Raw genomic sequence first — 13150 nt, 5'->3', positions numbered from 1 at the left:
GTCCGTATTTAATTGGAGGAAGCACCGGAGATGAACTGACCGTCTTCGAGGTCGACGTCGCCTTCGATCCGATCTGCTTCGGTATTGGTATTGGTATTGGTATTTGTAGAGCGCGACTGTCGCTCCGGAAGGAGCATCCTGGCGCTAACTGGAAAGTATGCATGAGGTGGATCACCAGCATGCTTGCGGCCTTGCGTCGACTCGAGCCCATGGTGCGCAGCAGGTACGGCCTTCGGCTTCGACGCAATATGCTCTTTCGTGTCGGGTTTGATCTTTGGCTCGAGGGCTTTGCTTAACAGTGGCTTGGGGGTTGCAAGCGTCGGGTCGACAGCCTTTTTAGTCTAGAGTCCCTTGGCAGTGTCGCCATGTTTGGACGTCGATGGCGTCAGTGTGACCTGCTTGACCGTAGAGACCGGCTTCACGCCCCGCTCTTCGGGCCGACGCCCCCGTGTGGCCCGAAGGGTCGATGACACTTTTAGACTTGACTGGAGCCGAGGAGTCTGAGGATGTCGATCCAAGGACTGTTTTCAACAGTTTCGGTTTCGCCTCTGTTGGTTTCGGTTTCGATTTTGATGGATCGACCGATGGCTCCTTAGAAGTATTCTTAGCCGGGCCTGGACGCGGGGCTATAGAATGTGTAGTAAGATCTCGGCTAAGGCCTTCCGGCAATGCCGCGACCTGAGCCTTAGAGAGCACAGTGTCAATATCAGGCCCCGCGACTGCTTGTGGGCCTTGCTCATCGCTCGAGTCGTCATCGACGGCTCCGATGGCCTCTGCGTCGTCTCCTACCTCGACGACGTCTTCATCATGGACGTAGTCTTCATCGTCGTCCACACCGAAGTTAGAGTCTTGCTCCGACGCAGGGTCAGACTGCTGGTCAGGATCCTTTTTATCGACGCATTCATCGGCCTCGAAGATGTTCTCCGGGTCAGGCGCTTCTTTCTGCGCAGACTGTCATGCTGCGCGTCGAAGTCGAAGCGTCTTCTTCGACCGGAACTTGGAACAAGCCATACAGCTGGCCTAGTCGTGGTCCGGGGATAAACATTTATTGCACACTGGGTGCACATCAATGTGAGGGTATTTTGAGTTGCAGACGGGGCATCTCTTGAACGGACTCCGTTCCATCGGCGTCATATTTCGGGCCCTTGGTGTCGAAAAGGCAAACGGCCTTCGTTGTCCTGTTCGAAGAACTGGATTTTAAGTACAGGCACCGAACTAGACCATACCGACGCCCCGAAGGCCTTTTGGCCTTGCGAAAAGAGTTTTATACCGATTCCGAACTTGAGTCAAGAAAGTACATCCGAACCCAATGGCGTAAAAAAACAATTTGAAGATGGAGAGGATGCCCATGCGCACTGTAGTCCAGGGGAGGAGCCACCTATCTCGTGATACTTCGAAGACTCTTCCAGGACAACAATGTGCAATCATCCGGACCCAACACTAGGCGGCGATCTATGCACAGATATGAATTTAGCACCCCACATGCCTCGAACACACAGGCCCTGGGCACCTGGTTGGCAGGAACCCATGGCACACAATCAAAGCACATCAGCAGTTCAGCAAAAAGTGGGGGCATACAAATGCAAGAAAGATGGCACTTTCTCACAAGCCCTGAACCAAAAAGACTGATTCCCACAACCTATGAAGAAGGATGACAGAAGACGCCCAGCAGAGGAGACTGGAGAGAAGAACTGACTTGGCCCCAGCCCTACCAGCCCATCTGCAGTTTCTAGAGATTCTGCGCCAAAAGTACCTTGTGCTGCAATCAACGACCTCTAGAACCCCTGGGAGGACTGACTGCCTTCAACAAAGACCGGATCTCCCGTGACCAGCACCTCAGTTCAAAAGAATCTTCAAAGAAAGACTCCGAGCCTGCCCTCCAACTCATCTGCCCAGCTGTTGGTTCCTCCCAGAAGTCTTCCTGGACCGAGCCTGCAGCCAAAATCCAAAAATAGCAACTCCCATTGAAAACAACAGGGCACCAGAAGCCAAAACAGCACTCTGCACCCGGCCGCATCTGTGGGTGCACCTTATGTGCTAAACTGGACCCCCCTTTGCCCTGAGCTTAAGTGCAGGATCTTTGCTCTCACAACCTTGTGGCCTGCTTGTGAGCAGCCAGCAACAGGAGTCCCCCCTGTCCCCCATTGGATAACATTGGGCCTCAGAACTGAGTCTACCTAGTGACACTGAGGGTGCTTTGAGAGTGCATCCTTGACCCTGGGGAAAGAAACCCAGGTTCTTACCCTCGGAACACCAACTCCCACAAACGTGTACTTACCTGTGAACAAATAACTCAATTTCCTTCCCTAGGATTGCATTGACTGCTTTTTCATTGGTTTTGTATGAAACATTGAAAAACTGCAACTAACTAAAAAATGTTTTACTTACCTTTTCTCTAGGAAATGTCACAGTGCGATATCTAGGCATATTACATGGAGTAGAAAAAGTAATCCACAAAGTGATCGAAAGTAATCTAACAGTAATTTCCACTGTATTGCAAGCATTTACAAACCTGTAACAAATTAATTTTCATTCAGCTTGCTTGTATTGTTAAACCTGCCTTGAAAAGTACCATTTAAACTTACCTGTGCCAGGCTTGCTTGGTTCTAGAAAATAAAAATAATATTTTTATACAAAACAAATTGGTCTGAGTACAGTCGTAGTGTGTGTGAAATCATTTGCCGATTGAGTGTGTACAACAAATGCTCAGTATCCTCCGGTAAAGCCTTAATGCTCTCCCACACTACCACAAAAGGAGAGTAAGGTGCTATCTACTTTTATCTCTGCCTACCTTCGAGGTTCCACTGGACTCGGTGCACACTATACCTCATTTTGGCATATACAGAGCCAGCTTTCTACACACGGCACTCTGCCTGGGTGCCATGCCTCCAAGCACTGCCTGGAGATGTAGGTAAGTCACCCCTCTAGCAGGCCTTCTAGCCGTACGGTAGGATGCACTATACCCTAGGTGAGGGCATATAAGCATGAGCAGATATACCCCTACAATAGTAGGGTCCATTCCTCAATGTGGTAAGTGCCAGTGTAGCCATAGAGTGTACATGGCCTGGGAACTCTAAAACCAAGTTCCACAGCACCATGAAGGCTTCACTGAGCACAGGAGTGTTTGGTACCAAACTAGTCCTTTCAATCAGTCCACACTGATGCCAGTGTGAGATTTATTTTACAATATACTCAGAGGGCACCTCAGATGTGCCCCCTGAAAACCTACCAACCGTGGTGTGGTCTCTGACTGGCTGTAGGCTACCAGCCACCACCAGACATGTCCCTGGACCACTGGGTATAAAGCCCCTGCTCTCTAGGACCAGACAAAATGCACATCCTGGGCAGAGGAGTCACACCTCCTCCCCCATAGGGGCCAACGCTCAAAGGAGGAATCTTCAAAGGCCTTCCAGCTTTGTAATGCGACCCCCAGCCTCTGCTGCTAGCAGATGGCAGCCCATGGTTTACACCGCCACTTTGGGCGAGAAAACCACAGAAAGACTCAGGAGAATAGGTGGTGTCACCACCTCTGCCAACTCTACCCCAGAGGTGGGAGAGGCAGGGTTATGCAAATTGATACTTGTATAGCGCACTACTCACATGCAAGGGTCTCACAGTGCTTGTACGAATACCGCTGTGGAACCCATCCTGGCTTTCCCTGTGAGGCGTCCACTCCTGGGCACCCCAAAGGTGGAGGCCAGGCATCCTTAGCGTTGTGGGGGCAGTTGTGGAGATTAAGCAAGCTATTGCCCAGAGTTGCGGAGTGGGACTCCAGGATTGGAATAGGCACTGAGGCGAGAATTTTCAGGTCCGTGGAATTTTTGAGCCCAAGACCCACCGAGGCGGGGAATTGAACCCTGGTCCCGGGATAGACCTCTGGATCAGTTTGCCGCTCTAACCATTGAGCCACACTTCTCCACATCTTTCAATCCGTGCCGTCTTGAAGATTGGGGTGGGGGGGGCTTCCCATCAGGGCTAGGTCTATGCACCCCACCACAGGAAGGTGGCATATTAGTGGGTGTAGCCACACCAGGGAAGGTTCCCCTTGACCTTACCTGCTTCTCCCCTAAAATGCCCCTAAATCCAGTATGTAGGTGGCTCCCCCAGACCTAGAAACCAAATCTGCGACGACCTAAGAAGAAAGAAGACATCCCTGCAGAGAAGACTGAAGACAACGACTGCCTCAGCCCCATCCCTACCGGCCTGTCTCCAGCTTCTGCAAACTTGTGACCTGTCTTGCAGCCAGCGACCTCTAAAAACCCTGTGAGGATTGCTGCCTTCCAAAAAGTCTGCAATACCATGTGGACAGTGGACCTGTACAGAAGAAACAGACTCCAAAGGCTCCAGATCCAGCTGGAACCGCTATCCCTGCCCACTCTGCACTAGGCTTCCACGGTGCAGTGGCTCACCGGTGCAGTGAAATCTCCCCAGCAATCCGGACCTCATTACCAGCGTTTGATGACCTATCCTGATCTCCACTTACCTCTGCTGTAGTTGGGCTCCCTCGTGCAACCTCCGGTGCCAGACCTGCAGCCTGTTTGCCAAAAGAAGGTTCCCCATTGAAAAGCAGTGGGCGCCTGTCGTCAAAATTGAAACCTGCTCTTGGCTGCCCCTGTGCCGCTGGTGGTGTATGTTTGTGGGATATGTTTTGTGGTGCTTTGTGGAACCGAATGCTTAACCTAACCCCCAAAGCTTAGCCCCTGCAACCAATCTACTTGCCAACAAGCAGTGTGGCTCCAGGCATCCCCAGTCTCCAATGAAAAGCATTGGGCTGAGCTGTGACATTGACCTCTGCACTCGGCCGTCTCTGTGCCACTGGTGGTGCAGTTTTGGTACAAACCTGACCCTTGCTGGAGTATTTACCTGTTTAACCCCAATATTGTTTTCGCCATAGGATAACACTGAAGTGAGCTGAAAAGTTTCTAAATGTATATATTTTAAAGTGAAAAGTGTTTTTTATTTAAAAAAGTAATTACCTTATTGCGAAGATCTTGGTCTTAAAATAAATTACAAAGAACATTTTTCTGAAATCGGTCTGGATCTCCTTCTTGAGTTGTGTGCCCATTATTGGGCACTGTTGTGCAATAAATGTCTTGCACTCCTCTGTGTTACATCTAAGGCATCTCGCCCACAATACCACTAATAGAGCACTTTGGGTTTTACATTGAGCCCTTTACACTTTTGGGAAACCCCTGAACTCTGTGCACGATATAACCACCTAGAGGTAATACCATATACAGAGCGAGCTTCCTACAATATCCATCTTGCTATGGCTATTTTGCTTACTGGTCTTGAGGCTTAACTGAAGGAGACAAAAAGCTGGCTACTCTTCCTGACTGCTTTGGTTTCCTATATGTAGTACATCACTGCTCCTTAGACATTTAGTCTTTTGATTACTGGTGTTTGGAGGAAGGTTTGGTCTATTACACCTCTGGAGTATGGCACAATGGCTGGTAGGTGCACTTTAAGTTAGGCGTATGATAATCCTTCATCGGGTGATGGGGTAGGTATTCCAACACGGTGGCTTCATGCGTCCAATCGCGATTGGGTGCTACTGTGGCATGCCACTGTTGGAAAGACTTCAATTTTCCAGTGTAGCACCACTTTGTGGATGGTCTTCTGGCTTCTTTCGAAACATCCATGGTCCTTTTTGGCAAGAGCAGGTGTTTAAACTCTAACTCCTCATAGGCCATGCTGCTAGAATGTGTGTGTGGGGTTCTGGGTGTAGCACTCATCCTCATTCCATTGTTAGTCAATCTTGTGGATTTGGTAGGATTAGATGTCTGCCAGTTAAATGACCTTGGAGTACCAGGTCCAGTTTTCCCACTGCAGGTAGGTTAAACCTAATGTCATTGTTTGTTTGAACTTCTCCATCACAAGTGGTATCAGGGGGATTGGTAGAAAAAAGTTTGCAAATGTCCCTAACAAATCTACTCACAGGGCATTCCCCTGCACATGGTGGTTTGGAAATCTAGCTGTGAAGTTTTGGCATTTACCGTTCACTTGTAATGCGAAAAGGTCTATTGTTGATGTACCACACTTCCTGAATATCGCATTAGCTCTCACTTACGGCAGACACTCACCTGTATGCTGAGCTGGTCTGCCTCTGTGTTACTTACAACTGGCAGATGTACTGTGACTAGCATGATTTTCCTCTGGCACAGGAGACATTAAAATGAGCCTGCCAGAGTGGAGAGCTTGTGTTATGTTCCTCCCTTCTTGCTAAGGTAGAACATGGTTGCTGTGTTGTTTGTTTGTACCACCAGGTACTGTCTGACACATGATAGGATATGCAATTTATATCGCGCACAGCTACACCAAGGAGCGTTCCAGTGCAGAAGCAGCAAGGTCAGAGATGAAAATACTTAGGCCTTCACAAAAACACAGGTTTTAAGTTTATTGGTAAACCTGCTCCAGCGGAAGCGGATTCCATGCTGTCGAGCCCAGGTACGCTAAAAATCTTTCTCCTGATCTTTCTCCCTGAATCCTGGAGCTCTCTGCCAGAAATCTGTTGGCGGATCTCAGCTGCCATGTAGAGGTTATGAAAGCTGAATGTGGTTCTGAGGTAGGAGGGCCCTGTTTGATATAGAGCCTTATGTATCAATATGAGAGCTTTAAATTTGACTCTTTCCATAATGGGCAGCCAATGGGGTGCACGCAGATGTAGCATAATACGTATTTGCATCAGTACATTTAACAAGAGTCGGGCCGCCGCATTCTGGATCACTTGGAGTTTGTTCATTAGGTACCCAGGTAAGCCGAAGTATAATGCCTTACCAAAATCAATTCTGGATGTTATCAGTGCCTTTTCTTTGCGGAGGATAGAAGGGGCAGGGGACCCTACAATCCCAAAACACATGCCTACCAATTTTTTCCTGAGGCCTAAAGGACAGTCTTATCAAATTTAATACCCAGATGTTTTACCGGTTTGAGTATAGAAGGCTTGCAGTGCCAGAAAGACTGTTTTGAGTTCCAACTGGTTTATATGTTTTACTGCATCTTGTGGGCACCATACCCCCCTGATCTTTAGCACCATCACGTGGGCTCCTCAGCCCGAGTGTGAAGCATCCATCGTGATCATGACTGAGGGAGTTGGGCTATGGAAAGTTCAAGTCCATTGTGATGTTCTGAATGCTCCAACATTGTAGTTGCACCCGCAGGGTGGGTAAAAATGTGTAGATCCAAGCAGATTCCAAAACTTTACACCACATAAATGTGGGGAAAATGTGGCTTTGACTTTTTTTTAGGTTTGCAAGGAATTCTAGGTAACAGAACATGGTGGCAGGCAGTCAAATCACCCGATTCTGGATTCCACTGGGTGTCTAGTTTTCAACAATGTATGGGTTTGCTAGGTTTCCCTAGGTGCCGGCAGAGCTAGGGTTCAAAAACGACAGTTACACACTTAGCAAAAAAAGGGTACATTTTCATTGTGAAAATGTGGTGTGTTCAGCTTGGGTTTTGAGCCCTTTCCGGTCGTGGGCACTATGCCTACCCCCACAAGAGAGGTACCATTTTTATCGTGAGACTTAGGGTAATTCAGATTTGTAAAGCAACTGTTTTTACCTGTTGAGTTTTGATGCATTTCTGTCTTCCAATGAAAGACATTGTGTAAAAAAAGTTATTTTGAACAAGCATTGGAAATGCAATAGGTCTCGCATCATTAGAGTTAGTGCTTTTAGAATTGTTTATGGTTTTTTTTTGTAAATCTTTAGCATTTTTGTTTCCTGTAGCCAATGCTAAAGAATTACAAATAAAATAAGTTCTCTGGCACTTGAAGTACTTCTCTGTGTCTATTTCATTTCTACTGTTGGCGATTAAATTTGGGAACACCACTCGGGTTACTTTTATAAACAACATATTTACAGCCTTCCGTGGCTGATCTGGTCTACACAATACCGGATTCTACTGAAAAACGCAAAATAATCAGTATACGATCTCAATATTTATAGTTACAACACAAAATAAATAAAGCAAAATGTGGTGCATGATCCAGTTGAAAAACGAACATCTTGAAGTAGTCAAATTTTAACTGTTTGCAACTGACATTATTCTGAAAATAAGTATTTAGTTTGGAATTCTAAAAATAAGGAGTTCTTAAAAGCGCTGAATGACGACCACATCGGCAATTCTAAACGAATGAAATATGCAACTTACCAGCTGGATATCTGAATGACGGAAAGGCACCACGATACGTGAGTGGGAAGCTTTCAGTCTACTAACGCTGGGGTTGGTCATGGGGGAGAGGGTGCAAAGACTATACATTCGCCGCATGTACAGTCCATTTATAATTAAGTGGTACTCTCGGGTTATAATTTAACGCATTGTTGCAAAGGGAACCTATGGGATGCGAGTCTGAAACACAGGCAAAACAAACACGCCAATTTCATTTAAGAAAATGTTAACGTGGGCTCAAAAACTAAGCAAACTATTTGTAGTTGCCTCTCTCCGAATTGGCATAAAAGGTCCCACACACTGACTCCTTGGGACCTTGTGAATCTCACAGTCTACCAGTAGGCACAATATGATCCACAACCCCGCATCCACTTTAGGCAGACCATGTGTGTAGCGATTGGAAAACTTTCAAATGCAAATGATCCACGTATAGAGAACTACGAGGAGTTACCCGTTCAACGTGCCAAACGCTTGGTATCATCATCCAAAACTCGCCCCTCCAACTGAGCAGCTATAAAATAACAAGCTTCTGTGTTCTGCGACACGGCGGGCAGGGGAGGGGACGGAGCGGGGAGAGGTGCGACACGGCAGGCAGGGGAGGAGAGTAGGAGGAGGAGGGGGGAGGAGAGTAGGAGGAGGAGGGGGGAGGAGAGTAGGAGGAGGAGGAGGAGGGGGGAGGAGAGTAGGGGAGGCACGGCCTAGCGGCCGTGCAACCAAGAAGTGAGGGGGCGGAGCTGGGGGAGGCTGTGAGAGAGAGAGTGGGCAAGGCAGGCGGCTGGGGGCATGTGCACGCGCTTTTAAGCTCAATGCGCATGCACATTGAGCTTAAATTTCACGGGCACTGCAAGGAATCGCCACGATTCCTTGCAAGTTGGTTAAAGAGTGTTTAAGCCCCCATAGTCTCGCAAGCTCGATGCGCATGCGCATCGACAGGCGAGACCTAAAAATTACCAATAATTCTCATGCTAGTAGGAGTATTCCCAATTTTGAAAATGTGCAAATATGTACTCTATAATTTGTACCCATTTCAGAAATACATAGGTGCTTTCATACCAATTTTTCCATGTATACATTTTCGCACAATTGCTATATACCTGGTACATAATAAAAAGTCATTGCAAATTGCTACTCAGTTTTTGACTCTGGGTTTGTCTGCTTCTTGGTGAACCTACAAGTCCTATACATCCCCACAACTAGGAAGGTCCAGCGGATGTAACGGTATATTGCTTTCTAAGAGCTGTCTTAATTACAAGAAGTTACAGGTGAAAACGCTGACACAAACGACTTTTTTTCAGCTAATTTTCAATTTTTCCAATATTTAACTGTTCGTTTCTATAAAGAAACATGGATGGATCTACACAAATGACCCCTTTCTGAATTCAGAATATTGTCTACTTTTCTAAAATGTATAGCTTTACAGGATCCATTATTGCTTTCATACTCATTTTTACCATTAACTGGAAGCAGGTTGAAAGCACTAAAAATAGCAAAACTAGGCTATGCCCCAGAAAAATGCCAAAACTGTGTAAAAAATGTTGGCTCTCTGACAAAAGACTGTCATTCCCTAAAAGCTGGGAAAATTGTGATTTTAGCCCAACAAACCCTTTTTTTATAACATTTGCAGGGAAAATCCCAGAGGCTTTTATTTGTAGCCCGTTTTTCTGAAAAAAACAAACATTTTACTGAATTTTGGTTAATTTCTGGGACCCCTCCAAGGGAATCCACAAACACTGGGTACCTTTAGAATCCCCATGATGTTGGAAGAAAAGGATGCAAAATTGGCGTGGATACCTTAAGTGGTCAAAATGTTACAGCGGCCTAAGCGCACACTTCCCCAAATAGCCAAAAAAAAGGCATGGCACAGGAGGCGAAAAGGGCAAGCAGCGAAGGAGTTAATGCCAGTTTCACTCTGACGCTTCCGTATGTGTACGGAACCTTCGCCGGCATTTCACTGCTCTGAACTATTCAATCCTGAGACTCAGTACAGGAACATCGCCTATTTTGAATAATACTACAGGCGAGATCTGGTGTTCAGGCTATGACCCACTGACAGTGAATACTTTTCACCAGGCTGAGTTGCAGCCATCAACATTTATAGGCTTTTCCTATACTCACTATAAGGGACATCTATATTGCATAAAACTTTTTGTCCTGATGATGGTCTTTGGATACTACCAGTGAGACCGAAACGTCGACACATCTATCCAAGTCTTCATTCTACTTCTTGACTTTCTATTTTACTTTAAAAGAAGTCAATTATATATATATTTGTCTAAAGACTGGATTGTTTCTTTTGTACAAATGGATTGTTTTGCTGTTTCCACGTACTTAAGATTTGTATGCAATCATTTCTGATTTTTGATTATGTACCCTTACATTTGAATACAAAATATAAATAATTTTTTCTATGAAAAATATCTGTTTGTGTTGCTTTCCATTGTTCTTCCCTGATTCATTCGGTGAACAAAACTAGATTAATCAACGTAATTTCATAATCTCTATGGGGCTAGTGTGGTAGCTTTCGTAGAGTGTTGACTTATTGAACAATCCAAGTAGAGCAGTATCTGATTCAATCGCTCTTCAAGTCTTAATAATAAAGGCTGTGTCTCACTGCAGCAAATCAGTACCTCTAAACAAATCCCTTGTTGGCATCTTCCTTATAACAAGGTTGCTTGAAGTGGCAGTCTCGAGTTAAATTGGCTAGACTGTTGCTGCTATGAGACTGCTAGTAAGCAATATGCTAAAAAGAGGTCTTCTAATTATTATTTGAGAATGTTATCACATTTATAAAACTCACATAGCTGAAAACCATTTTGAACTTTCGAAAATTGGCCTGGTAATAGGCTACAGCTCTATCTGTTCTACTATAGTGCAGCTGATTTGACTATTATATATAAGGTTCCTTAACGTTTAAAGATCAGAAGTGTTTCGGGATCTTTGGCTAGGACAAAGTCTAATATTTATGACAGTCATATGAAGCAGAAATAGTGTTGCATTATGTATGTATTCATTTACCATTACCTGATAGAACTTGAATTTAAATCCAAGAATGTGACACAGAGTTTGTGGTTCGCACATGGACATGTAGGATTCAAGCAGTGGTACAAAGAATTCATCGAGATCTGGCCGGCATTCATATACTTCTAGAAGAATATCCAATACTCTGTTAGGATCCAAGTTAAAACATCCTACCGCAAAGAGAACAAAGTGTAAAAAAAAAATTAGATTTCAATCCATTAAACAAACCGCAACAATGAAAGTTTCTGCCATTCCAATTATAACCAAATTAAATCTTGACCTATAGATACAATGAACCTTTTTATTAGACAAGTTATTTTCGCCAAAGCAGTAATATTGTTCTTGTACACATCACGTTAATTTAACTTCTATTTTTCCAGGGCACTTTCAGAACTACAAAGCAAAGCAAAACTCCATTATGATCCGATAGCACCAAATACCTTATGGTAGTGACTTGTGCAGTCACAGCAAAAGCGCTTATAAATGTTCGACTAAGCTGTGAAAGGAGAAAAGAGCAAATATCAGTAAAACTTTACTGGTAGCACGGGGACATCCACTGCGCTCTTTATACATGGCATATTCATTCAGTTCTACTCATGTACAGCAGGCCCTACAGCTCTGCCCCGACTCACTTTACTCCTGGAAGGAGAAGGAGGAATTAGAACATCCATAACAGAGGTAGATTGGCTGATCTATTTGAATGTGTAGACAGTCTTTATCCTGGAAGAACAAGTTACTTACCTTCGGTAACGATATATCTGTAAGAAACAGTAGTTAGTATTAGATTCCTTACCTTAGAATATCACCAGGCGTCAGTGTGGATCCGGAAACTTTTGCGTAGCAGTACCCCTGCGCGTCGGTAGGCGTCGTCTGCAGGCGTCCCCTGCGGATCCGCGTCCGTCGTTGGCGTCGTACGCCATGATGACGTCGCTGGAGTATATAGATGCCGCCTCCGCCCGCTGACGTCAGTTCTTTGCACACAGCTTTTCCGCGCCAGAACACGCAGAGCCAAGTGAGAACCAACACTGGTGCCATTTGAAACTAGGGCCCTGAAAGGGATGTCCTTAACCCTAGGTATCAGTTCGCAGAACAGGGAGGATGGGTGGGGTGGTAAGGAATCTAATACTAACTACTGTTTCTTACGGATATATCGTTACCGAAGGTTAGTATTAGATTCCTTACCTTAGAATAGATACCCCAGCAATACCAACCCCGGTGGTGGGTCTGCAAACCAATACAATCCTACACCAGAAAGTCCTGGAGGACAGAACGGCCAAAGAAGCCATCCCTCCGGACTTGACTGTCCAGGCAGTAGTGCCTCGCAAAAGTGTGCAGCGAGGCCCACGTAGCCGCCTGGCAAATGTCCTGCAAGGTGACTCCCCGGCCCAGGGCAGTAGTAGCCGCCGTGGCCAGAGTGGAATGGGCCCTCAGGCCAACAGGAGGCTCCTTCCGAGCCTAAGAGTAGCACGCTTTGATGCACAGAACGACCCACCGAGAGATGGTCCGTTTATGCACCGCCCGTCCCTTCTTCGCACCCACGTAGCCAACAAACAGTTGGTCATCCACCCGGAACTGGCGTGTGCGATCCATATAAAATGAAAGCGCACGTTTTGAGTCCAGACAATGGAGCTGCTCTTCATCCTTTGAAGGATACGGAGGCGGGAAGAAGGAGGATAAGGTGATGGACTGCCCGATGTGAAAAGCAGAGACTACTTTGGGCAGGAAAGAAGGTCTAGTTCTCAAAACCACCTTGTCTGGATGAATGGACATGAAAGGAGGTTTGACAGAAAGAGCCTGGAGCTCACTCACTCTCCTGGCAGAGGTGATGGCAACCAGGAAGGCCGTCTTTAAAGTCAGGAGACGGAGAGGACAGGAATGAAGTTGCTCAAAGGGAGCACACATCAAGAAGGTTAGAACAAGGTTCAAGTCCCACAGAGGCATCGCAAACGGAACAGGTGGA

General features: G+C 46.0%; 1 protein-coding gene across 2 annotated transcripts in view; it reads right to left on the bottom strand.

Moving 5' to 3' along the window:
• Window positions 1-13150, bottom strand: part of THOC2 (THO complex subunit 2) — a 1289207-nt gene that overhangs the window by 1241981 nt on the left and 34076 nt on the right. For both annotated transcript variants that reach the window (XM_086918507.1, XM_086918508.1), the window contains exon 7: window positions 11194-11360. In XM_086918507.1, coding sequence (XP_086774633.1) covers window positions 11194-11360 — 167 coding nt within the window. The remainder of the gene's footprint in view (window positions 1-11193; window positions 11361-13150) is intronic.

The sequence above is a fragment of the Lissotriton vulgaris genome, chromosome 4_1 (genome assembly GCF_964263255.1).
Source record: "Lissotriton vulgaris chromosome 4_1, aLisVul1.2, whole genome shotgun sequence".
Classification (NCBI taxonomy): domain Eukaryota; kingdom Metazoa; phylum Chordata; class Amphibia; order Caudata; family Salamandridae; genus Lissotriton; species Lissotriton vulgaris.
This window is presented reverse-complemented; position numbering and strand designations above follow the sequence as displayed.